Source organism: Phlebotomus papatasi, chromosome 3 (assembly GCF_024763615.1).
Source record: "Phlebotomus papatasi isolate M1 chromosome 3, Ppap_2.1, whole genome shotgun sequence".
NCBI lineage: Eukaryota > Metazoa > Arthropoda > Insecta > Diptera > Psychodidae > Phlebotomus > Phlebotomus papatasi.
The window spans coordinates 29,152,999-29,177,076 of NC_077224.1; the positions used below are offsets into that span (position 1 = coordinate 29,152,999).

Sequence of the window (24,078 nt, forward strand, 5' to 3'; positions counted from 1 at the left end):
ATTGTTTTCAGAAAGATATTTTTTTTTTCATAAAGAGCTTGTACTTTGAGACATCCGTAAATTTACAACTTTAATATAATATTTGTATTTTCTGCAAAAATATGCTGAAAATTCTACTTTTTTCCGCAAACTAATGCTCCCTAGATATATTCAACTGAAATAAAAAAAAATAAAATATTTTCTTAGCCAATGAGTTTTGAAAAAAAAAAAGATTTTTTGTTTCATTGATCACAACTCAAACTTCAAAGTTCAAAAACTTCATTTTTTTTTATTATATTGAAAAAAAATTGAGAAAATATGCTATTTTTAGTCTTTGTGACCTATATAACCCCCTAAAGAAGATTTGTCTTAAAGATTGAATTACTTTTAGATTTCATGAGAAAAACTCAGACTGAAGTTTTTTGTACGACGGTATTTCAGAACTTTATTAAATGAAATGAAACATTAAATGTTATTAAATGAAAAATATTTATGACAAAAAGAAAATCAAGAAAAGTTACTAATCAACTTATAGTAAATTCATACCACTTTTAGGCTTTTTCTGACTGAAAAATTATAAATATTTATTGACTAATAGAATTATTTAGGATAAAAAGAATTCTATTAATCAAAACACTTAAATCATTAACTAAAAATATTAATTATAAGTAGGGTAAAGTGATACAAGTTGGACATAGTGTTACAAGTTAGACAATTCGCTGGTACAAGTTGGACAGGGATTTTTTCTTGATAAATACAGTACTAAATTTTTTTTTAAGAACAAGGAACCAAATTATAAAACTAAAGCATTAAAAATATATAAATAAAAATGAAGTACTAAATTTATCAAGAAAAAAAGCCCTGTCCAACTTGTACCATGGTCCAACTTCATTTTATTCTATAACATTATATTGAGGATTCATAAAATATTTTTAATGGACCACAATTTTAATTTGCATATAGAAGAAGTTATTTGAGTGTCTACTTACATAAAATCAAAGTTTTTCAAAATATATTCATAGAAGAGTTTTACGTTGCTTTTGTAGATAGAACTATTTCATAAAATTGAGAAACAAAAAAGTTTCTATAGAGAAATCATTACAAAACATTAATATGTAAATTTTCTATTATTTGAAATTAATTCAAATTGAGGAAACCATTTAATATGTGTTACACAAAAAAGTGAAGACATATCTTGCCAAGAGCATAATTGTTGGGAAGTGAATCTTAGAGCAACTACCCACGACAAAAAAAATCCATATGTAATTAAAATGTGCCGGTTTTAGCGCAATAAAAAGTATAATGTTTTTAATATTTCACAAGATTTTTGCCAAGAAAATTGACGAGCCGGTAAGCATAAGTTCTTTTAGTGATTCCACCTGCATAAAAGTAGATTTTGCAATTTATTCATGCACGTCAACTAGCACAGATCGCATATAGAGAATTCTTGAAATACTTTTCAAATTGATGTCAACCAATATAGCATATTCTTATCTAGAGGACATTCATGTTCCAGTCATCAATCATTGCGAGAACAAAAGAAAAGACCATCCATCGAAATCTTGTGGTATATACAATGTGGTGGACAGATAGGAATAAAGCACTATATGCTAAACACCTATGTCAAATGCAAAATTATTGTGAAATCTATAATTGTTGGCAATTTTCCCTCCAAAGCATGCAGCATTAATCAAAAAGCGCCTCTTTTGCAACAAATCTCTATCTCACATGTTATTCTATATCTATATTATTTTATACTTCTTATATGAACTATGTTATTGGTTAAGAGCAATTTATGGATTTTCTCACACGTGGAATCACGACAAATATTTCTATAATTTGACTTTAATTCACACTTCTCGCTTAGAAAGACGGCCTGTATGAATGTGGTTTTTGGAGCCAGATGTTGGATTCTTTTAAATTTATTTTCAATGTGTACCCACAATTGAAATTATCTTATTTATTAAATTAAATTACAAACTTGAAAATTCTCTCATTGCAGTTAATGTGGCATAAGGATCATTGTGTAGCATCTCAAAAGAGACACACACGAAGATAGCTTGAAAATTTCTTAGAGTTTACCTATTACAACGGAAAATGTAACGGAACAGGAACTGTTATAAATGTTTCAAGAGCAAGTTTTAGAATCATCAACAGTTCAGTGGTATTGATTTCCTACTTCAGTTTTGTATCTAGGTGCCACTAAATTGATTCTCATTGAAGATTGTGCTGTTTTATATAGAGAGAGGTCGCTTTGGGTAAAAGGTATCACCGGCAGTTTAACAATAGAGAAAAGATGATGAAACCTCTTCAGGTGAATTTCATTTTCAACGGAAACTCTATGCTTGTGCAACACCTTTTAAAAATCTCAATGGTAGATTTATTTGAAGAACTCGAATGGATTTTCCTCTATCTCTTTGGCATACATTCACTCCAAGATTGTCACTTAATGCACGGAATAGAAATTAGAGTTCGTCTTCTTTTGCCAACAACTTTTTAGAAAAAAAAGATTTCAAAGGTGTTGCCACTCAACTTCCGTGCTTGTGCCTTTCGCATTCATCGCCAAGAGATTGTGTGTAAAAATGATTTGAACATGAATGGCAACTTTCCATGGAAAATATGGTAAAGAGTGGAACTAATGATTCGTGCTTTCCTCACTAGTGCAGTCTGTATATAAGTTTTTTTTTTGCTATTCCCCTACCTTTTCTTTCACCAAACATATCGTCTGTATATTTACATTTCAATTACATGTTATTATTGCAAAAATCACAAATGTACAAGTGCATAAACCCAGAGACACAGAAAGAGAAAGATTGTTGGAAAAAGGAGAAACTGTGGAAGGAGATTCACTTTGTAAGATTGTAAAATTGATCCACAATCAGTTTTTCTCACCATCCAAGATTTTTCATCTTTTCCTCAAGACTCTCGGAAGAAAATATTTCATTTACACACAGTTTTGTGAAATTTCACTTTATGAGCTTCTTCCAGTAAAATGATCATTGAAGTTTTCTTTCTCCATGTAATTGTTCGAAGACAACAACTTTTTTCCTATATTAATATATTTTTTTTAATTGAAGTAGATAAAAATACTCTTTCAGTGAATATGACTTTCTTTTATTCTTCCCCAGACGTTTGAGAAAAATTTATAAGGGAAATATTGTCTTTATACAACGATATTAATTAAATTACTGCAAAAAATAACAACATCTTCAGTTCATTTGATTTTTTTTTTAATTCGCATTGAAATTTTTTTACTCTGCAGCTTTGCCAAAGATCGTTTATTATATCTGCAAAGACAATGTGTTTTTCTAAATATTTTTTGTAAGTTGTGAATGCTTATCCCCTGCGCGCTTGACAAGCCTATGATGATGATGATTTTGTAAAAATTGTTAAAAATTTCTGTTTCAAATTGATTTAAATATTTTAAATCTTGAAAAGACCTTTTGAAGCATTTTGTTTAGTTTATATTAAGGGGTTACGTTTATCAAAAAGACTGGAAAACACCATATTTTCTCTTATTTTTTTCAATATAACAATTTTTTTAATTTATGCATATAATGCATTTATGCATTTAATTTAAGCATATAAAAGTAAAACAATTAAACTATATTTTCTGAAATTCTCATTTAAAAATCATATAAATTTCGCTTTTGTGACCTGATTTTCGAAAACCTTTTTATACTAATTTTCCGTGGACAAGATTTCTCAGAGTATATTCATCTGAAGTCAACAACACTTAATATTTCCTCTTAGGTGATGAGTTAGACTCGTACTTGAACAGTACATACTTATTTTTTAATGAAATTTGGATTTTTGGCAGAATTTTATGCAAAAGAAATACAATTTTCGGCGTATTTTATACTACGTTTTGTCTTGTAATATAAGTTGAGATCAAGATAAAAAAAAATCTACCGTTTAAATATACGCGTTTTACTTGTCAGCTAACAGAAAATATTTATATTGACATCAGACAATTATATTCTGAGAAATCTTGTCCACCGGGAAGTTTTTTTTTAAAGAAACCTTCTCTAAAAAAACAAGTCCCAACGGCTGAAATTTTAAACTCTTGAATTGAAAATTTCGAAAAAATATACTTAAAATGTTATGCTTTCATATGTTTAAGAACTCGAATTAAATAAGTTTTTATTTTGTCGAAAAATAATGTCAAGGAAATATGATGTTATTTCTAATGTTCAAAAACCACGTAACTCCTTTTAAAAAAAACGGGCTTTGTCTTTATATAGTATCATATTATTAAAAGATAGGAATATGATATTTTATCTTATATTTATATCTTAAAATTCTATATTTTAAAATGAGAGTGGCCGAGTCTTCAAATTTTGAATAATGATAGCCTTCATTATAACGAACTGGTGCAAAGATTATTAAAAAAATAAATAAAAATTTTGAGCTCTATATTAAAATATCTCTCTTAAATTATATGCAGGTATTTGATTACAGATTTTGCAAATTTCCTGTAATAATGAGTGCTTCTAGAATAATTTGGATTTGCTAGTAGAGTAAACACGAATCTATTTTTTGTTTTTGAATTTTCTATAAAGTTTTCTATTCCATAATTTTTCTATCAAAAGTAGAGTAAAATATAAAATGTATTCTTCCCAAAAATGGATTTTAGAAAAAAGATCTCAAAAGCACCTATCCCTTGAAGACAGAAGAAATTACTAGTCTAGTTTTGGAAGCTTCCTACGAAAATATATTAATTGGCTTTTACTTAAAGAGTCTATATAAGAACTTGAATCAAAATGCCACATTACCCAGTGTCTTTTAATATTTGAGAATTCATACAAAACCGGTTTTATAGAAAATTACACGAAAAATACATTTCTTTTCGAGATAGAGGAGAATATGAGTTTCGGAAAATTGCAATGTGATATAATTTTTACAAGATAATTTTGATTAAAAATGCTTTGAATCTTCGCGAGACACACGTAAAAATGCCAGTGTTAAACCTAGATCAGCTTGAAGAGGTACAATTTTTTCATTGTAAATTTGGATTGCAACAAATTCAAAAGTTTTTTATAAATATAAAAATAATGCAAATCGGATTTCTTAATTATTAAACAGTAATAATAATGAACAGTTATAACCGTGGTCCGTGAAAATTCGCGACATGTTCCGTGGTCCGTGAAAAATTCAGGATATACCTTAAAACCATTTTTAAACTGGTTTAGAACCGATTGTTCAAGCAACTAATAGGATAGAAATCGTCGTACGCACCAGTAGATATGTTTAAGAAAAATTATGAAGATATCTATTTCCAAGGCAGACGTACAGACCTGAACATGAAGGACAGGTTGATCTGAGTAATTTAAGAAAATCGGTGCATCAAAATAGATGTGATTATGAAAGAATCACACCTAAATAAATTAGGGTGAAAGGAACGTCTATTGACACTTTAAGAACTCGTGTCAGCACCTATTGACACCCTGCTCTGTACCATTTGAAATATGAAATTTGAACATCTCTGTTTATAGTAAAAGGTATATTACAGAAAAAACGTTATATTACTTATATTTTACTAGATACATTAAATAATTTTCAACATTTTGACAAAAGTGTCAATAAGGGTTCCCTGTCGAACAGACGTTCCTCCGACCCTATATCCGTTTTGTCATATTTTGCCTCGGGTTCCTTACTATTTCTATATAATAAAAATTCTTTATTAGCAATCCATTTTGGGCCTTATACTACTATTTCTATACGACATTCTAAACTTTATAATGGTTCTATAAATAAAATTCTATATGAGAAAATTTGTATATTCTTATGGCTTTGAATACATGCTCAATTTTCGTGAACTCTTTCCATCAACCAAAATTCACAAGATATAAAGCCATGCTGATTGATGTAATACACACCAAAGTTTAAATAGCGTGTGTTACAGTTAAGTTATTTTTTAACATTAGTTTTGTGCTCTCCTTTACATTGGTAATTTTTCCCGCTTCTCCGTGAGCTTCACAATCTGGTTTTCTTATATGCTTCTTTCATCTCACCCAGCCACTTTGCTATTATTATTTATGTTTCATCTATGGCAATATCGTGAAATGGTAACTTGTACTTGATAGATACATTCTATGGCTAATTTTGAAGTTATATTTCAAACTTCTTCACTTTGCTTCAATAGGTTATTATTTTTCCATTTGGACTTACTGTAAAATCTGTCCACATTAGGAGATCTCTTATTTATATAAATTTTATATTATATACAAATCGAAATTCTATATCAACCACAGCTTTTTTTTATAATCCTTCTTTCTTTCCCCGAGAAAGGCACAGTTAAGTTTTCTGGTGACAAAAATTGGTAGAAATATGTAAATTTCTTGGACAAGCTGAGAAAAGACTATAGCGGTTCTTAGGCATCAAATCGATGTCCAAGAAGCACACCCATCTGCAATGGAAAAATAGCACGCGATTTGAGCAGTGATGGAAAACCTGCCGTGTGCTCAATTGATCGCAGAGGCACAGAGGATGAGTAAATAAAATTGTGTCATGCTTCTCTTGGCTCGTGTTGTACTCTCAATCCATTTTAATATAAACTTCTCATGCTTCAGTTTCGGTTACCTTGTTCTTTTTTTCGGGAAGACCATAATACTCGCAAGATTCACTCATTGTGACTACCAGTCAATGTTAAAAGACAAGAAAAGACCGGCAGGGAACCCAAATCGCACACCTGTTCACTTCCCTGTCCTCACAAAATAACATATATACATCATTTTTGTTTTAGGAAGTATTTACTCACCGTTGGCTAAATTTGGTAATACAAGGAGGGCAAAAAGTGAATATGTGATGAAGAATTTAAAATTCCTTCCGTTTGTTCCCATTGTCTCCTTCGGCTCTGTCTCACTTAATCTGTCTTGTGAAGCAATTTGTGAGAGTTTAAGCCACTTCTTAGCACTTGAAACACCACACAAATTAACGATTTTATCCAAAGTGGTTCGAGCAGTCCGAAATCTGTGTCACCTGCTAACCATTTTTTCACGTCATTTGCAAACTTCAAGTATTTTTTCTTTAAGAAATCACTTCACACAATCCCACAACTTTTTTTTTTTAATTTCCAGTAGAATATCCTGAGCACTTATTTTAGCAGAGATCACCTATAGTAAGAGAAATAGCACAAAACTGGTATCACTCTTTCGAGGATTACTGCTGGAGGAAATTTTCACGTCCACTCCGACAGAAATGCACCGAGCAACTGACTTTCTTTAACGGCTCGAGCTGGTGCTCAAGCTAAAGTCTTCTCGCACCTTTCTCAACTACTTTGGAGGTGCGCGATCGGCTGAATCGGCACTCAGAGCTCAGAGGCAATTTCATGGAAGAAATTTTCATGAAGCTCTCCCTCCTGACATGCACTTCCAAATGGCCAGGGAAGAATACCAGCAATTGTCTAAGAGGAGGGACAAATAGAGTGATTAATATGGCAAAGTGGTCAGGATGATGTCACTCACTCTTGTGTGGTATTCATATATAATGTCCCAATATTCGCCGTTAACGCAACTTTCTCCTCAGATATTTTATTTCTTCGGGGCTTATGGTGTAGGGCTATATTCTCAAAGCCGGATCCATGTACCCCTGAAAGAATTCCTCTCAATCCTTTCTCTCTCTCCAAATATTTACCTCCCGCGCACACAATTATTGTTTATCTTCTGTTTTTTTTTTTCAACATCTTCAGCTCTGCGTCAACATCCACAAAAATTGGGTTTTTGCCATTATACACAGAGACCTACCCACGGAGAAAAAAAAACTATTACGTGAGAAAAAATAATAGTGAATTACAGATAGAAATATATATTGCAATTTTTTTCCACTCTGCTATATTACTTTTTGCTGCACTGCCAATTAAAATTCACTGTGAGTGTCGGAACGGCCCTTCTTGGTGCGTTATGAAGTGCACAGTGCGTGAATTACAACTTCCGTTTTCACCTCCAACTTATATGCCTAGAGGCTACATAGTCATCTCTCGAGGTGTTCTTTCTCCTCGGAAAATATCATGAGAAGTTACACCAAGTCACTTTCATTGGTGATGACAAAAAAAATCCTAGAGTTGAACCTCAAGAGAGTTTGGCTCGTGTGACTCCGGAACTCAATAACCCACCGCTATATTTGGTGAAATGGTGTCTCTTTCGAAAGATAGTGATGATAATGAATGCGGAAAAAACAATCACAGTCACATTTATGCTAAAAGAATATTAATTAAAATGAAATAGGTATAGGTACTGTAATCAATAATTCAAAGATTTAACCATGATTTGAACTCTTCAAACGATAAGAAATTAATAGTACTTCACTAATTTCATAAATGATTGGTAAATAAGTAGATAGATAACTAGGGCTTATATGAAACTAATTAAATTTGAATAATACAGTGTTGACCAAAAATTTCTTGACAAATCTATGTTCAAGAAACGGTGGAAAATTAGAGAAAAAATAAGTTTTTAAAATTTTTCTTTTTGCAAATGACTTGCTTGTAATCCATAAATGATATTTATGTATTCCAAAAAAGGATTTTAAAAATTATTTCATATCAAAAATAGTTGTTTTCCAAAAGTTAATAATTTTCAATCGGCCAAAAGTTTCTTGACTCACTTGCAAAACTTACTCAAAATGATCAAATACGTGCAACTAAATTCTTTTAACTCAGTTATATTTTGAAGTTATGTTATTTGAGAGAAAAATGGCGAGTTTGCAATGGTTAATTTAATCATATTATAAAAGCGATGAAAAAACTAAAATAATAAATTTTTTGTTACTTTAGGTTAAAATGATGGTAAGTTATAAAAAGCTAAAAGAACGAAAATCGTCCAGATGTACTGCCAGAAGCAATCTGCGTTATCAATTTTTTAATTTTATGGAAAATCATTAGCCACATTGTAATTATTTCTGATAGTACTCAAGAGATCTTTGTTCGACAAATTGAGAGTAAGTTGGTTGCTAAAGAGACAAGTGGACGCTATCATTACAAAAATCAAGCTCAAACTGAGAAAAGTGGTAAGAATTATTGGATAATCTTTATGATTTCATTGGTAAGCAAGTCCAGTCTGGCTAAAATGCTGCATATTAACTTTTAACATGAGATCTTAAAGGTTATCCAAATCCAAATCTTTCTTACCATTTTTCACAATTTGAGCTTAATTTTTGCAAAAATATATAGGCAACCAACTTATGCCGAATTTTTGAAGATCACTATCAGAGATACTTACAGTGAAATTATCAACATTCTGAGTCGAAACCCTGGGTCTCCCAGCAGCGTTTTCCAAATGTACTTGTACCTCATTATCATAAATTTTAACGATTTTATGCATACTGTAGTGATTCTCGATAAAAAAAACTGACGACGCGGATTCATTCCGGCAGGCTCTCTGGACGATTTCAAGTTTTTCAATAATTTGTAACTTGCCATTTTAACCTAAATTATAAATTAACAAAAAATACAATATTTTACAAAACAATATTTTTTTGGCAAGAAACTTTTGGCCGACACTGTATTTAGTTTCATTAAAAAAAACACAATTGATTAAAAATATAAATTATCTAACTCATAAATATGATTTAATCTTTTATACATATTTCACTTTGTAAAAAGGAATTATTTATTTTCAGGACGTTTGTAGCGAAGTTTATTAAAATTCTCCTGTGCACAGTAATTTACACATTAAGCAATTAATACTTCGTTTTAGTAATAATTTAGTTTAACGAATATTTTAAATTTTAATTTATTGTATTTAATGTCATTGTTTTAAGATTATATTGGTATTTGAATTTATAGCAAAATTTTAACGTAAAAATTCATATGAACAGAATTCTCTATTTAGATCTTTTTTTTATAAGTTAAAATGTTTATTCAAAATTTGTTTTTCCTGAAGTTATAAGATAGGTATTCAAATCTTACAATTTTCAGAAACTAGATAATTCATCTCTTGAAAAGCAAAATGCTAAACAAAACTGTGATTTATCTACTTTAAAATTTTGTTTTGAAACTAATAAAAAACAAGATAAGCTAAATATTCTCAAAATATTTTATGATCATTTTAATTTTTATTGAAAATGCGGAGAATTAATTTAAAAATGAGAACTTTCTCTGACGAAATTTACATGAATGCGGACTTTAAATTCTTTGCATTTAGTTAGTGGGAACAGAAATGCCCAAAATCGTGCTATTTATATGCCAAATTATTCATTAGAAACATTGGATGAATTTTAAAGAAAACCTTGGTTCAGTTTCGCATTTCAAAGAATTCCCACACTCAAATATCTATGAAAGAACTTTTTTTTAATACCTTCATCAAGTAACATATTAACACTACCTATAAATATCCATAATAATCACATTATGTATTTCATTATTTACATCTCATCATTACGAACAGATTTATTTCAAAGCGATACATATCTGTTCAGTATAATGTACCATACTGAAATAAAGTTAAACTATTAAACGAAATTTATTACTATTTCAATATTATTAAAAAGAATGGCAAAGCATCTCAGCTTTGCGAAATGCTCGAACTCATTGCAATGTTGTTTAGTGATCCAACTCACGGAAAAAGAATAGTTTCTTTTCCATTTTCGTCAAATTTGGTGCTTGAAACCATTATATGACCTGTATAAGTTTGCAAACAAATAACCGTAACAAATAACAATTGTTTTATTAAATGCCGAGTTATAAAATATACCAAGATATATTTTCTTCATGGGTCTGTGCGGTATTGATTAGTAATTTCAAAAAGCTATGATTTTCATTGTAACTCTTGTTAGAGTTTGAAGTAATAAAATCTACCTGTTGAAGGAAAATTGAAAACAGAAAAATCAGAAGCGTACTTCTCAAAACGAATGCACCGAATGCACGTTATTAGCAATATATCGTCAACATTCCTTCAGTTGAACATCTTAATTGCCGACTGGAGGATTGTTCACATGAAACGGAGATGAAGACAATTGAGCAACCAAATCAACCAAATCCATGCGCCTTTCAAGGTGGTTTTCGAGATGAAGATAAAATCCTTTTGCGAAGAATATTCATGTCACATTGTTGTGCTCATACACGAAGTCAATTATTTCCATTCATGAGTTGTGTGTGAGACAAAGTGTGGGCGTGTGAATAAATTAATAATGAGAAGAAAATTCAAGGAGTAGCACGGTGAGCCAGCACTGCATTTGGGACGGTCAAACGAAAAAATTTGTGTAACTATCACAATTTACAGCTTCATAATCAAAGATGGTTGTATTGGCCAAAAAGAATGAGAGTGACAAAACAAGGAAGAGAAGTATTTAGCATTAAAAAAGGTGCTAATAGGCCAAATACCTATCATTTGCATTTTTCTTCACCATCGGCAGTTCTACATTAAAACACACCTCATGCCGTGATGCTTCAATATAGCGTAAAGGTATGTCTCATATGCGGAAATTTGAATTTGGTGATAGTAAAATACATCCCCAAAAGTGGATCGTCATGTGAATCGGTTTATTGGTATTTTTCATGAAGGAGGAAATTAAATAATTTTTTTTTCTTACTTCCAAGTAAGTTCCATGATGACAAAAAGCGCGAAATGGGCAAAGAGAAAGAAAAAATTCAATGGAAATAATTATGGAGAATGAGTCAGGGAAAAACTTTCACCGAATGAGACAAATTGCTTTTGATAGAAGATAAATCCGTGTTTACCCATCTCACAATGATTTCATTGTAAAATTTTCTTCTTAGCCACAAAATTCCGTCATTGATTCATCTCAATCGTGTGAGATCGACACAATCTTCCACACTTTTAAGCCTAGAGAACAAACCCAAAGTGGCTGTTTTATACAAAAGACTTCAATGATTTTAAGCGACGAACCCAAAGTCTATCGAAATTTCACATCGCACCTCTTCTCTTACCAAAAGTTGATGAGGAGAAGATGAAGGTGTTTCGACATGGATTCACTACACTTATTGTGTTGATTATCACCAAGAATGGTGAGGTCGAGCAATGGTAGAGAAATTTGCAGAAGATAATCCGAAAGTGAGCTTGAGAGATTTGTCACCATTTGTTACACGTCGATGACATTTTTATGGATAACACCTGCCGTACAAGATCGTTAAGCGATAACGTTTATATTTTCATGAAAGATTGTTTCAAATTTTTCCAAAAGAGATTTCCTACCACTTAATTTTACATTTAACGCAATATCTTTTTATTTCTTGAAATAATGTTAATGATTTAAGAATTCCCGTTCTAATAAAGTTTCAGGTCACATTAGTATAAGGCGCTAAGCAGAAAACATTTTGTTAATCGCATATGTTTTGTCCTAATATTTCTAGCGAAAGAGATTTTGTATAACTCATGATAGAATACAAATGATTGTAATTTTTTCATGATTTAGAGCAGTTATATTGACCGTCAAATCATGAAGATTGTTCCCCTAACAAATTTTGAGAATAATTTGTGACAAAAATGTGAGAAATTGAATATATTAAGATATTAGGATAATGCCATAATAAACGGTAAGTGAAATTTATATCTCTGATTGAATAAACTATTTTCTGTCACTATTTCTTTTATTTTCAAATAATTACTTCTATTTTTTATATATTTTTTTTAATATCCAAGAAACACAATGGTGAAGTGGTACATTTTCTATGATGGAAATTTTCTGAGATAGAATTCTTTTTAGGACACCAAAAATTTTTCTGATGTCATTAAAGATATTCGAATTGCATTTGCTGTGAACTTGCATGCAAATATGCAAAAAATAAGAATGCATGTCCAAAAATTCCACTTTGAGAAGGCCTGTGCCTCTATGGAATGTTGATTCAATATTTCTAATATTCCAACAAACTCTTATGTTATAAGTCAACTTATTTAAAATTGTCTGATAATATCAACAAGAATGAAATAATGAAATTATTTTATTGAATCAAATTAGTCCGTGGTGCAATTGGTAAGAGTGTTCGGCTCTTGGGCGGTGTGATCCCCGGCTCGACTGTCACAGTTGTGAGTTCGAGTCCCGCCCGGTGCAAATGATTGAAGCGTTTGAATAAACATTTTTCACGCAACATTGTAAACTGAATAATAAACTTGTAAACTGAACAATGTACAAAATGGCTATAAAAGCCCGGTACATCGAAACAAATAAAATAATAAAATATTTTATTGAGACTATCTGAGTTCTACTGTTCAGCTTAATTGAGTTGGGTTATAACTATGGTATACTGATACTGGACCAGGGTTTCTACTGACCAGAGAATGTCAAACTATCCGTCTGTTCATCCGTCTATCCGTACGTCTGTCCATCCATCCGTCCGTCTATCTCTCCGGCCATTACCATGCCCAGAGCCCAAACAGTTAAAGGTAGAGACTTGGGACCTTCGGGGAACCCCGTACTCCCATGAGTCAATCAAAACTATGTTGTTTTGAAAGTACTCGAAAACGCGTCGTGCGATTTTTTTTCATTTTTTGATATGTTTCAGGAATTACATTTGTCCCTATACGAAAAACCCTTTGAAAAATTCCTAATAACGGGTTTTCAAGGTCAAGGGTTAAAAAGTCTCTAGAGAGAGCGTATGTCTCAACCAATTGGTAGCGTGTTTGGGTTCATTGGAAAGGTCTTGGAATTCTTGATTAGCCTGAACCAATCGCAATCTGTTTTGTCCGAATAATTTTTTATAAATCGATTGCAATCGGTTGTGAACCGTTAATGAAGTGGTTATGAACCGATAAATAATTTTTGTCCGAAAATCAATTTTTTTTTTACTCTTATAACTACATATTTTGGGCAATCTTTTGTGTGATTTATGAATCGGTTCAATGTTCAAATTAGTTGAGTACCAGTAGGGGAGACCGGGGCAAAATTTGTCAAAACGAAAATTTCAATATTCACTATTTTCTAAAATAAAAGAGACTGTGGCTTCAAAGTTTTATTATAGATAGCCTTCATGAACCTTCTTAAACTTACAAAGTTTGAAGGGATTCGAGGAAGGATTATGTAAAATAAAAAATAATGAAATTTTGAGCCCTATTTTTGGAAAATTTGGCCTATAGAAAATATCAATACTGATTAGCTCAATTTAAGCACATTTCTCGTTAAGATAGACAAAAATTATCTTCGACAAATTGTAGAGGAATAAATTTCCTATATAAATATGTCTATTTGATATTTTTAACGTTTGCGAGAGTAAAACGTCACAAATTATCCGAAGGCTGACAAAATTTGCCCCAGCATTTTTGAGAATCTGCATAAAATCGACTTTTAGAAAATGATTCGAAAATCACATTTCTTTCGAGATAGAGGAAAATAGTCTTCTGCAATGTTGTAGAGCAGTAAATTTACTATAAGAATATGCTCATTATAAAACGTTTAAGTTTTCTCAGAGCTCGTGAAAGAATTAAATATGCATTTTGGCAAGCTTTGCCCCAGTCTCCCCTAAAAGGTAAATGATTTAAAAGTACTTTTGAGGTATAGGGGGAGATGGGGTTACTTTTACCTGGGGGACTAGATTGTTATACTACTTTTCCGCCTATTTCTAAATGAAGCTGGTCCTTACAATTGTTACAATTATTTTATTTAGATCCACAATTATTTTGTGTATACAAATTACATAGTTTCCACATTAGATATATGCGAAAAAATTGTATAACAATGTATCCCCACAACTCAAAGTAGCTCCACCTTCCCCTAACATTTAAGCCACAAGTTCAAGCATTTCGCAAAGTCTGCGACGCTTTGCCACCCTTTTATATTTTAGTTACTTTTTTTATATTTCGCAAAAAAATCATTATTTAGGATATTTCCACAATTTCACCATGATTTGGTAGTAAGATCTTTGAAATTTTCGCAAGTGTGTACAAGTTTAATAATCGCATATGAACCAGACTGGTTATTTTAAAAAGATTATGTATTGTAAAAAATATGACGATTTGGACTTTACTAAATGCTTGAATTATTGTTTTTAATCCTAAATATCTTGAGTTCTTTAAACACAATCACACGTACTCACATACAGCAAACTATCAAGACCTTATATCTTATCAGTTACTGCATTCTGTATAGTCATATTCAATTTTCCATTTCTTCACACCTCTGACTCTAAAAGAACTCCAACCAAAATAATAACAGTATTTTGAAAGAGTTCTCGAAAAATTAATTGAAATTTTTAAATCCTTGATTTTCACTAGGGGCTTTATCTTTATGCCGAGCAAATAAAAACTGTACTTAGCTAAACAGTTTTATATATCTTCTTATATTAGTGTAAATTTGGCAAGCCTTATCCCTTTGAATAAAAGTATTATTACCTTCAGAATTACAACCATGTACAACAAAAAGCCACATTAATTGTCAAATAAAACAAACTATTTACATACTTTAGCGTACCATATTTTATTGCACATTCAAGTCGAGGACTCATGTGGACGGCAATTTTTAGGGTCTCTATGTGCTCGTTTTCATGACTTGTTTTTCACTTGACATTTTATTGCAAAATCCATCCTAAAAGCCTAAAAAAAACTATTGTCGACACTCTTGCTTGGGCAAGTAAAAAGAGTCGTGGACAATTAAATTGTAGTGCGATTGATGGTAGAAGATTGAAGGAATTGAGTGAAGAGAATACCCAGAAAATGAAGTGCAAAAATGAAAGCGTTCCAATTTTTTTCGCGCATTCTCATGCACAAAAAGAAAATATGTGTTTTTTGTCTATTTATTCTTCTCACAGGTGCGCGCAAGGTGTCTGAAATACAAATAAAAAAGAGACTCAAAAAAATAATTAATTGCAAAGTGAAAAAAAACGTATTTATTGACATAGGAAGTGCGGGGAGATATATTAAAAGGTGACTGAATGACGATGAAGAATCAATTACTTACTTCGCACAGCATATTAACGAACCAATAACTGTGAATTGTCCCAGATTAGCCTCTATCTGTGGCAGCATATTTCTTCTGGTGCTTACTCACAAGTTCTGGATGTCTGAACCTCACTCAACACAATCCAACGAGAGCTTCTGGAGAAGATCGGTGGTGTAAAACGGACCACAATAAAGCAACTTAGATTCTAGCCACGCAAGACAAATTAAAACCATCGCTGACCAAAAAAAAATATGACTGGCGATTGAGATAAATTGAGATCGCACGTAAAATGTTGGCAAATTTTCGCTTGATGAATGTGAAATATCGTGAAATATTCTTTTGATTTATTTGTATCTTATTTCCATGGGATTTGCAGGTGTAATTTTCATAATTACACAAATTATCGTAACGATAACTGTTAACGACTTATCACGAAAGATATATTTATTTTTAAAAGCAGAATGTAGTTCTTATGATTATTTATATTTTGGATGTATTATACCAATTTATTATTGAAAGAAAATTATGTTGAAGAAAGATGTTCGAACAAGTTGCTTGACAAAAAAAAAATAGGACACGCCCCCTTTAGCTTTTACATTATAATCAATAAGAGTTAAGGTAAGAATATGTAAATAAGTAAATGAATATTGAACGAAACATATTAAAAATTTTAAACGCGGTAAGCAAAAAATAAGCCACACCTCTTAGACAATCTGAAATATAAAGTAATACAGTTCCTAAGCAATGCAATGCGTGTTATACATTAGTCTCTATACATCAGTGTTGACTATGTTGTTGAAAAGCAGTTGAAAGTTAAAACACAACATAAACGTGAGTTTTAGGAAGGTCTTTTAACCCAAAATTAATGATTTTGAACATTAGGGGACACCGGGGCAAATTAATCACGTATAGTATTATATAGTGGTATCTTATAGTTTCCCTGCGAAAGAATATTGAGGAAACCACTCTTTATTCTAAATATATACTTCTTTTTATATTAATTGAAATATTTATCAGCATCATACAAACATTTTTTGTATATAAATTATAATCAATGAAAAATTTCATTAGGTGGCTAATTCTACCCCGGTCTCCCCTACTGGACCAGTCAATGCACCATTCTTAAAAGAATGTGAATATAAATAAGAATTTCTATCACCCATAAAATGTGTAAATATTATTTAAAATTTTCAGAATCGACAGTCGATACTACCGAAAAGAAGTTATGATGTCAGCCTTAGAGATTAAATATTTATGGTAAATAGGGTAAAGTGTTCATATTTTGAACTATTTCCAGAAACCTGAACTTTGACCGACTTTGACTTAAGATTTAACACATCAAATTATAATTTTTCTTTTTGATAACATAATATTAATTTAGGGGAGACTGGGGCAAAACTTGTTAAAACGCATATTTAATTCTTTCACGAGCTCTGAGAAAACTTAAACGTTTTATAATTAGCATATTCTTATAAGAAATTTACTGCTCTATAACATTGCAGAAGACTATTTTCCTCTATCTCGAAAGAAATGTGGTTTTCGAATCATTTTCTAAAAGTCGATTTTGTGGAGATTCCCAAAATTGCTGGGGCAAATTTTGTCAGTCTTCGGATAATTTGTGACGTTTTACTCTCGCAAACGTTAAAAATATCAAATAGACATATTTTTATAGGAAATGTATGCCCCTACAACTTTATCGAAGATAATTTTTCTCTATTTTATCGAGAAATGTGCTTAAATTGGGCTAATCAGTATTGATATTCTTTTTTGTAAGCCAAATATTCCAAAAATAGGGCTCAACATTTTATTATTTTTTATTTTACATAATCCTTCCTCGAATGCCGTGAAACTTTGTAAGTTTAAGAAGGTTTTGCCCCAGTCTCCCCTAATTTCTTGATTCTCTGATATATAAGAGAGACCAGGAGGAGCACGAGAGGATGCTGTATATTCCTAATGAATATTTGTTCATTTAATTTAAATCATTTTAAGACAATATTTTAAGACAAACAGCGCACTATCTAGTTCTGGTTAATCTTCTCCGGGTCCCCCTATTAAGCTAATTATAAAAATAAGAAAATTTTACAACTCTTTAAAAGAAATGAAAGTGATTCAGATTAAGGCAAAACTGTGTGTTATACGAGATAATTGATATCATCTAGTTTTATGGCTAAATTTATAGTTTAAAGTTTAAACTAATAAATCACAATGAAATAAATAAATAAATATACAGTAAACATCAGTAATATTTTTATCTGCTTACACGGGTTGTGGTATATGGTATAGTGCTAATCTAAAGAAAAATTTAAAAAAAAAATGTAAGTCTGTTCTCATGTGCTTCTGCAATATCAACTTTTTTATATATTGGTTCCTATCACGACTTTTTGTTGGTTTTGGAACACGAATAGGACTGGAGAAAATTGGAGAGACTGAAACCAACACAAAGAAGATAAATGTTCAGGAGAAAAGTTTCCCCTTTTCATTTTTTATTAGAATAGCATCATAATGCTCAGAATTTGAGAAATTATCTATAGGCCAGGGCTAAATTAGTCAGGAATGGGATTAAACAGTTGGGTGTTTTAGTTTTCTCTAGAAAGAATATTGAGTAAACTACTATTAATTTAGCAGTCCAATTCAAACATGTTTTCCACAAATTGTTGACAAAAAATCATTTGACGGCTAATTCTACCTCGGTCCCCACTAAACATTCAAAGATTTTGTATTTTGTAAATTAAAAATTTTGCCTCTTTCTTACCTATGGAAGAATGAATTTCAGATATATAACTTTAATCATAGGAAGCAGAATTTAATAGAAGATTAACTAGAATTTCACACCATTAACCCATTCCTTACCATGGTATTATACTATTATATTATTTCCCGAATTGCTGTCGGGAACGAATGTTTAGTAACTTGTTTTCTTGCTTCGCGGAAGGTCATGCAAAATTTTTGCTCAAAATGGCGGACGGGAAATACAACATCCCGTCGAATTTGTTAAAATTGGTCTCTATCCTCTTCCCTGATTTGAATTCTAGTAGCCAATTTGTGTTCTTGGATAGTTATTCTTTCTAAATCAATAGAGTTTGTAATGAATTAAAATGCACAGAATTTAAATTCAGTGACCGTTAAGTCGTGTGTTCGACAGGGGCTCCCCGCGCCCCCATAATAGGTAAAAAAATTTCTTTTCAAAAAAAATCATCTATTAATCTGTAGGAACCTAATCCCAAAATATGAACATTCTGTCTTAAGTATTTCTGGTACATTGGCTGAATGAGTTAATAAAGCATTTTCACCAAAAAATTGCATTTACACACTGTAGTCAAATGATAATCAAATTCACAAGAATAATTGTACTATTCCAATGAAAAATGAACATGTTTTTACTTTTTTACTTCTTACTTTACTATACTCAAGTGCTTCTGCATTATCGACTTTTCTTGGTGTTGGTTTCTATCTCGACTGTTATCCCCAGTCTTCGTCATGTTCTAAAATTTACACCGATATCGGATCAATACTGCAAGGTAAAATTAACATTTCCGGAATGTTATTTTAACTTTTTCGCATTTCTCTCAGTGTAAGCATCGATGTTCCAAGTTTGAAGTGCGATATTTTCAATACTAATTGAGTTTTTTTATTATTCTGTTTTCAGAAGGGTTGTTTAGAAACGTAGCATGCTATTTATCGTCTTATTTTTATTAAAATTAGTTTTAATACGTTTAAAAATGAATTGATATGTAGAGGTGAATTTGGCTCTTATTTTGGACAACTTGGCTATTAATTTGGACAACTTACCTGTAAATTTGGACAGCTAATCCGCCTCAACAGGATGCCCATTGTTCTTCATTTCATGAACCAATCTTACCAAGTCCTCTTCCTGTTCATATAAGGGAAACGTAGAATGTCACAAGAAGCCCGGAAACTTTCCATATCATTCATTAAAGTGAGTTGACTTCGGTACTCCAAGTACTTGCGGATTAGCGAATTCCCTGGCTTTTCCGGGAGCCTTTGAAGGAATTTCTCGCTAAATCTCGTTCGTAGAGATGATGCTCCTTTGTTTCTCCAGGCATTTGTCCATCACAAAAGCTAAAACTTCACGAAATTTCGTGAGAAAAACACCTGTCCAAAATAACTACATAGATTTAAATAGATTTTTCACACGAAAAATCTAATTCACAAGGAAAATCTCACTTTAGATCAAATATACAAATCACCACTAACGTGAATCAACACAATTTTCAATAAATATTTAATAATATCACTCAAGAAAAGCGAAGAAATTGTTAGTATTTCACCACACTAAAAAAAACTGAAGTAAACACGAAGTTTTCTGTCATATTTCTCGTAAGCAAATTGCTCACACTGAATTTTCAACAAAGCAATTTCAACTCAAATCATATTCAAAATTTAACGTATTTAGTGTTAAAATCTTCCAAAAAAGTCCAAAAATAACAAATATTTAGATAGAATTCATTAATTCAACAAATATTAGAATAAAAATCCATCATTTTAATCAATTTATTTTTAGTGTCCAATTTTATCCGCAAAGTTTACAAAATAAGAAACTGGACAAAATTATGAGTCTATCCCCTATTCCAATAAAAAATGAACATACAGTAGAGTCTCGCTATAAGCCATCGCTCTATAGTCCACAATTTATCGACCGTTGATTTCAAAACACTGATTTTATGTTAGGTTATGTTTTTTAGTATGCGATATGCATAATTATTTGAATATTTTTGGCAAACTTTATTAAGTAGTTGTGATAATTCTGATCCATAATGAAGAGAGCGAGGACAAGTACCACAATCGCAAAGAAAGTGGAAGCCGTCGAGCAATTTCAATACTAAAAGTCGTTGATAATTTTAAAAAATTACATGGACAGTGCGACCCAAGTGTCAAATCGGAAACCAAATATGGACTATAACGAGACTCTACTGTATTAGCACTGTTCTCAAGCTCTTCTACATTATTGACTTTTCTTTGTTTGTTGCCTGTCATGACTGGTGATTTTAGAAGACGGCTAGGACTGCGGGAATCGGTCAAGACAGAAACTAATACAAAAAAAAGTCGATAATGCAGAAGCACTTGAGAACAGTAAAATGTTAAAAAAAAAACATGCTAATTTTTCATTGGAATAGCACCATTTAGTGTAAGGGCTTGGACAGACTTGAGGATTAGCCGAGAGACGGCTTAGCGTAATTATATTAGAAATAATTGTTAAACTACATATCCAGCATTTTCCACTAAGTCGCTTCTCGGCTTAAGTCGTAAGTGTGTCTAGGGCATAAGTTATCGTGTATAGACGCAATAAAAATATCTATAAATCTGTGTAATTTAATTTAATTGTAAAAATTAAACATGGAAAATACCTTTGTTTAATTAGATTAGATTCTAAAATCCTTTTTTATCATTCAATAAATATAATAAATAAATGGGTTTACTAAACTATTTTTTTAAAACGTTTTGTAATCTAAAAATTAATGGCAAATATCGGTTTGTTAATGTTAATGTTAAATATAGGTTTGATTAGATGAATATGTCTTCATGATATTTTTTGGCCAATTTTAATCCGATTTTTTTTACTATTGGAATTTTTATTTTTAATGTTACGAACGAATGAACAGAAGTAGAAATTTCAGAGAACCATAACCAAATTCTATTTAGTTCTAGAAGACAGAATATGTAGTGATAGTAGAATTATCAATAAAGTATTAAATAATTGATAACATTATAATTTTTCTTAAACTTTCTCAAAGAGCTTTTTTCCAATTTCCGCCTGCAATTCGAATAAATTTTATAGCATCTCTAGCTGATTATTTAAAATTAAGTAAAGCTGTCATAATCTGAGTTTTGTAAAAACTTCAGTTGAGTCATTGTATTTTCAGCCGCATTTTCACGTGAAATTTCTTTTGATATTTTCACAGAATTCACGACTTTTAGGCAGGATTTTGCATATTATTCAGTGTATTTATAGAGAAAATATTCTATTGCGATGGCTGCAGTGGCTTCCCCAGCAGATCTAGAGCTAAGAAAGGTAGAAATTTTGAAGCAGTCCCAAAATCAATACCAAAAACAATATTTACATCAATTTTAGGCATTTGCGGAGATGCAGATGAACAAAATAGAATCTACGAAGAAACTTAGGGTTTTGGACATTCAAATAGAATCATTAAAAAAGTCCAAACAGCGGCTCATAATCACTGAACACGAAGTAACAAATCTTCCTCCAGAAACAAAGTGAGAATTGAGCTTTCCCCGGAAGTTTGAGAATTGCACTGAAATTTTGATTTATTTTTGCAGAGTTTATGCCTCAATTGGAAGAATGTTTGCATTATCTTCTGTGCCAGAAATGACCTCTGAGCTTCAAGGGAAACAGACAAAGGTGGATTCAATGATCAGTCAGTGTGACAACAATAAGGGCTATCTTCTTAAGAATCTCAAGGAGATGGAAGATAACCTGAGGGAATTGGTTCAGCAGAAGAAACGCGATGCTGATACTGCTGCTAAGTAGTTTTTATTGCTTCCGGATGAAATGATCAAAATTAAAATTGGCAAATGACGCAAATTCATTACCCAAGTTTCTTTTGTGCTTCGGTTGAAAATTGCAAGGTGTCACTTGCAGAAATTTCTCTGCCCATTGACTTACAACCCTTCCAGAGCAAAGGACAATCTTTCCTCCCTGTTTAAGAGCACTTTGCAGGATGTCAGCTGTCTTGGAGATGCATTCTTCTGATAGAAAAGGTGGATCAGCTATTACCAGATCAAAGAAATTCAGGAAATCTTTCAAAGTTTCATTGGCTGTACCCTTTGTGTAATCGTAAAAAATGCAATTTTTGCTCTGACGAAGGAATCTCTCATCGTATTCAAAGAGATAGACTGGAAGTAAATAATAAGAAGCCTTGAGAAAACCTGGAAATATAAATTAAATGGCCGGTTTTCCTAACCATTTGGTAAAGCACGAGATATTTCTCCATATAGCGATGGACAGGAAAATAATCCAATTCTAAAATCTTTCCCTGAAGAAATCTCTTTGCAGGCATTGGCCAAAATAGAAATTGTCTCCTCATCATACCAAAATTGACTCAATTGCTGCAAAAAGAAATGGAGAGATCGGTTATGCTTCCTTCAAAATCTCTTGAAAGATTTCAAAACTCACCCAGTTCTCCTCTTGTGATTGTTCTAGGGAAGATTTCTCAGCTAGAAATTCTTGAAGAATTTTCAAAGTGTCGCTTGGTAGGCATATTTCCTCATCATCACTTGGAATTTCAAGATTTTTATCATCGTTCATTATTTATTTGTTGTGAAGAAAACATAACCAAAAAATGCATATGGGAAAACGGGGAAAACCTACGAAGCGACCTCTGGCAAGTCAACATGACACTTCCCGGCCGGCTATTCGTACTGACTTTACAGATCCTACTTGGTATATACAGCGTATTTATGTGAGGAAAGTACTAATTTCCATACTTTCTATGTATATACTATGTATTTACGTGAAAGGTATACAAATTTAAATATATAGTCAAGTAATACGTTGTATCTCTACGCAAAAAATACTATGTTGAAGAAGTGCCCGGAATATATCGAGTATAAACTTTGTATTTCTGGTTTAAAGTCCTTACAACTACACAACCTTGCTGTGTCGGTGTGCCCGTCGACCATTTTCTCTCTAGTTGACAAAGTTGTGACATGTCTGATGGTGAAAGATGTGCGTCGCTCAGTGAAAAAGGGTAAGTTTTCCTTAATTTATTAATTATATTCGGTTAATTCAATCAAAAGGAACCCCCCTCAAGTCCATTTCACAAAAACAATTTGGAGATAAGTGTGTGCGGTAGTTTTCTTGAACAAATTTGAGGAAAAACAAGGTACGTCATTTTCAGTGAAAAAAAAATGATCAAGCTTCTTGAGGTTCGTTCCGGAAACCACTAGAATCCAATGTACTTAGCTTTCGCGTTCAGCTGAGCATCTTGATGTGAGGGGTTAAGACGGAAAAGACATAGCATATTGTTGATAATCTCTGTTGAAAGATTGTTCTGTGAAGCAAGTGTAGGCTGTGGGTGTAGAAAATTCTGCGAGAAATTATAATGACGGTTTTTGAGAATCAAATCATAAACCACATATCGTTAGACTCCGGTATTTGATTAGAAGTGATATACACAGATATTATTTCAGAATCTGTTGAAAATTTCCCATTTTTCTCATCTTTTTGCGCATAGTAATTTTAAATTTGAGTTTTGAAAAATTGTACGTTATCGTCCTGTTTGTATACATTTT

At 31.6% G+C, this 24,078-nt stretch overlaps 3 protein-coding genes across 3 annotated transcripts in view; 1 reads left to right on the plus strand and 2 right to left on the minus strand.

The window, feature by feature from the left end:
• Nucleotides 1-8,164, minus strand: part of LOC129807475 (uncharacterized) — a 43,874-nt gene extending 35,710 nt beyond the window's left edge. The window contains exons 1-4 of the mRNA XM_055856767.1: nucleotides 7,819-8,164; nucleotides 7,446-7,720; nucleotides 7,198-7,384; nucleotides 6,740-7,094 (exon numbers count right to left, since the gene is read on the minus strand). Coding sequence (XP_055712742.1) covers nucleotides 6,740-6,821 — 82 coding nt within the window. The 5' untranslated portion in view covers nucleotides 6,822-7,094; nucleotides 7,198-7,384; nucleotides 7,446-7,720; nucleotides 7,819-8,164. The remainder of the gene's footprint in view (nucleotides 1-6,739; nucleotides 7,095-7,197; nucleotides 7,385-7,445; nucleotides 7,721-7,818) is intronic.
• A 13,480-nt stretch (nucleotides 8,165-21,644) lies between these two features.
• LOC129807485 (prefoldin subunit 1) lies at nucleotides 21,645-22,373 on the plus strand. The gene is made up of 3 exons (XM_055856781.1): nucleotides 21,645-21,838; nucleotides 21,899-22,041; nucleotides 22,105-22,373. The coding sequence occupies exons 1-3, from the start codon at nucleotides 21,797-21,799 to the stop codon at nucleotides 22,313-22,315; spliced, it is 396 nt and encodes a 131-aa protein (XP_055712756.1). The 5' UTR covers nucleotides 21,645-21,796; the 3' UTR covers nucleotides 22,316-22,373.
• LOC129807484 (protein-lysine N-methyltransferase CG9154) lies at nucleotides 22,300-23,150 on the minus strand. Its single transcript, XM_055856780.1, has 3 exons — nucleotides 22,961-23,150; nucleotides 22,749-22,893; nucleotides 22,300-22,680 (listed from the first exon to the last, which is right to left on the minus strand). The coding sequence occupies exons 1-3, from the start codon at nucleotides 23,090-23,092 to the stop codon at nucleotides 22,319-22,321; spliced, it is 639 nt and encodes a 212-aa protein (XP_055712755.1). The 5' UTR covers nucleotides 23,093-23,150; the 3' UTR covers nucleotides 22,300-22,318.
• Between the last annotated feature and the right edge of the window lie 928 nt (nucleotides 23,151-24,078).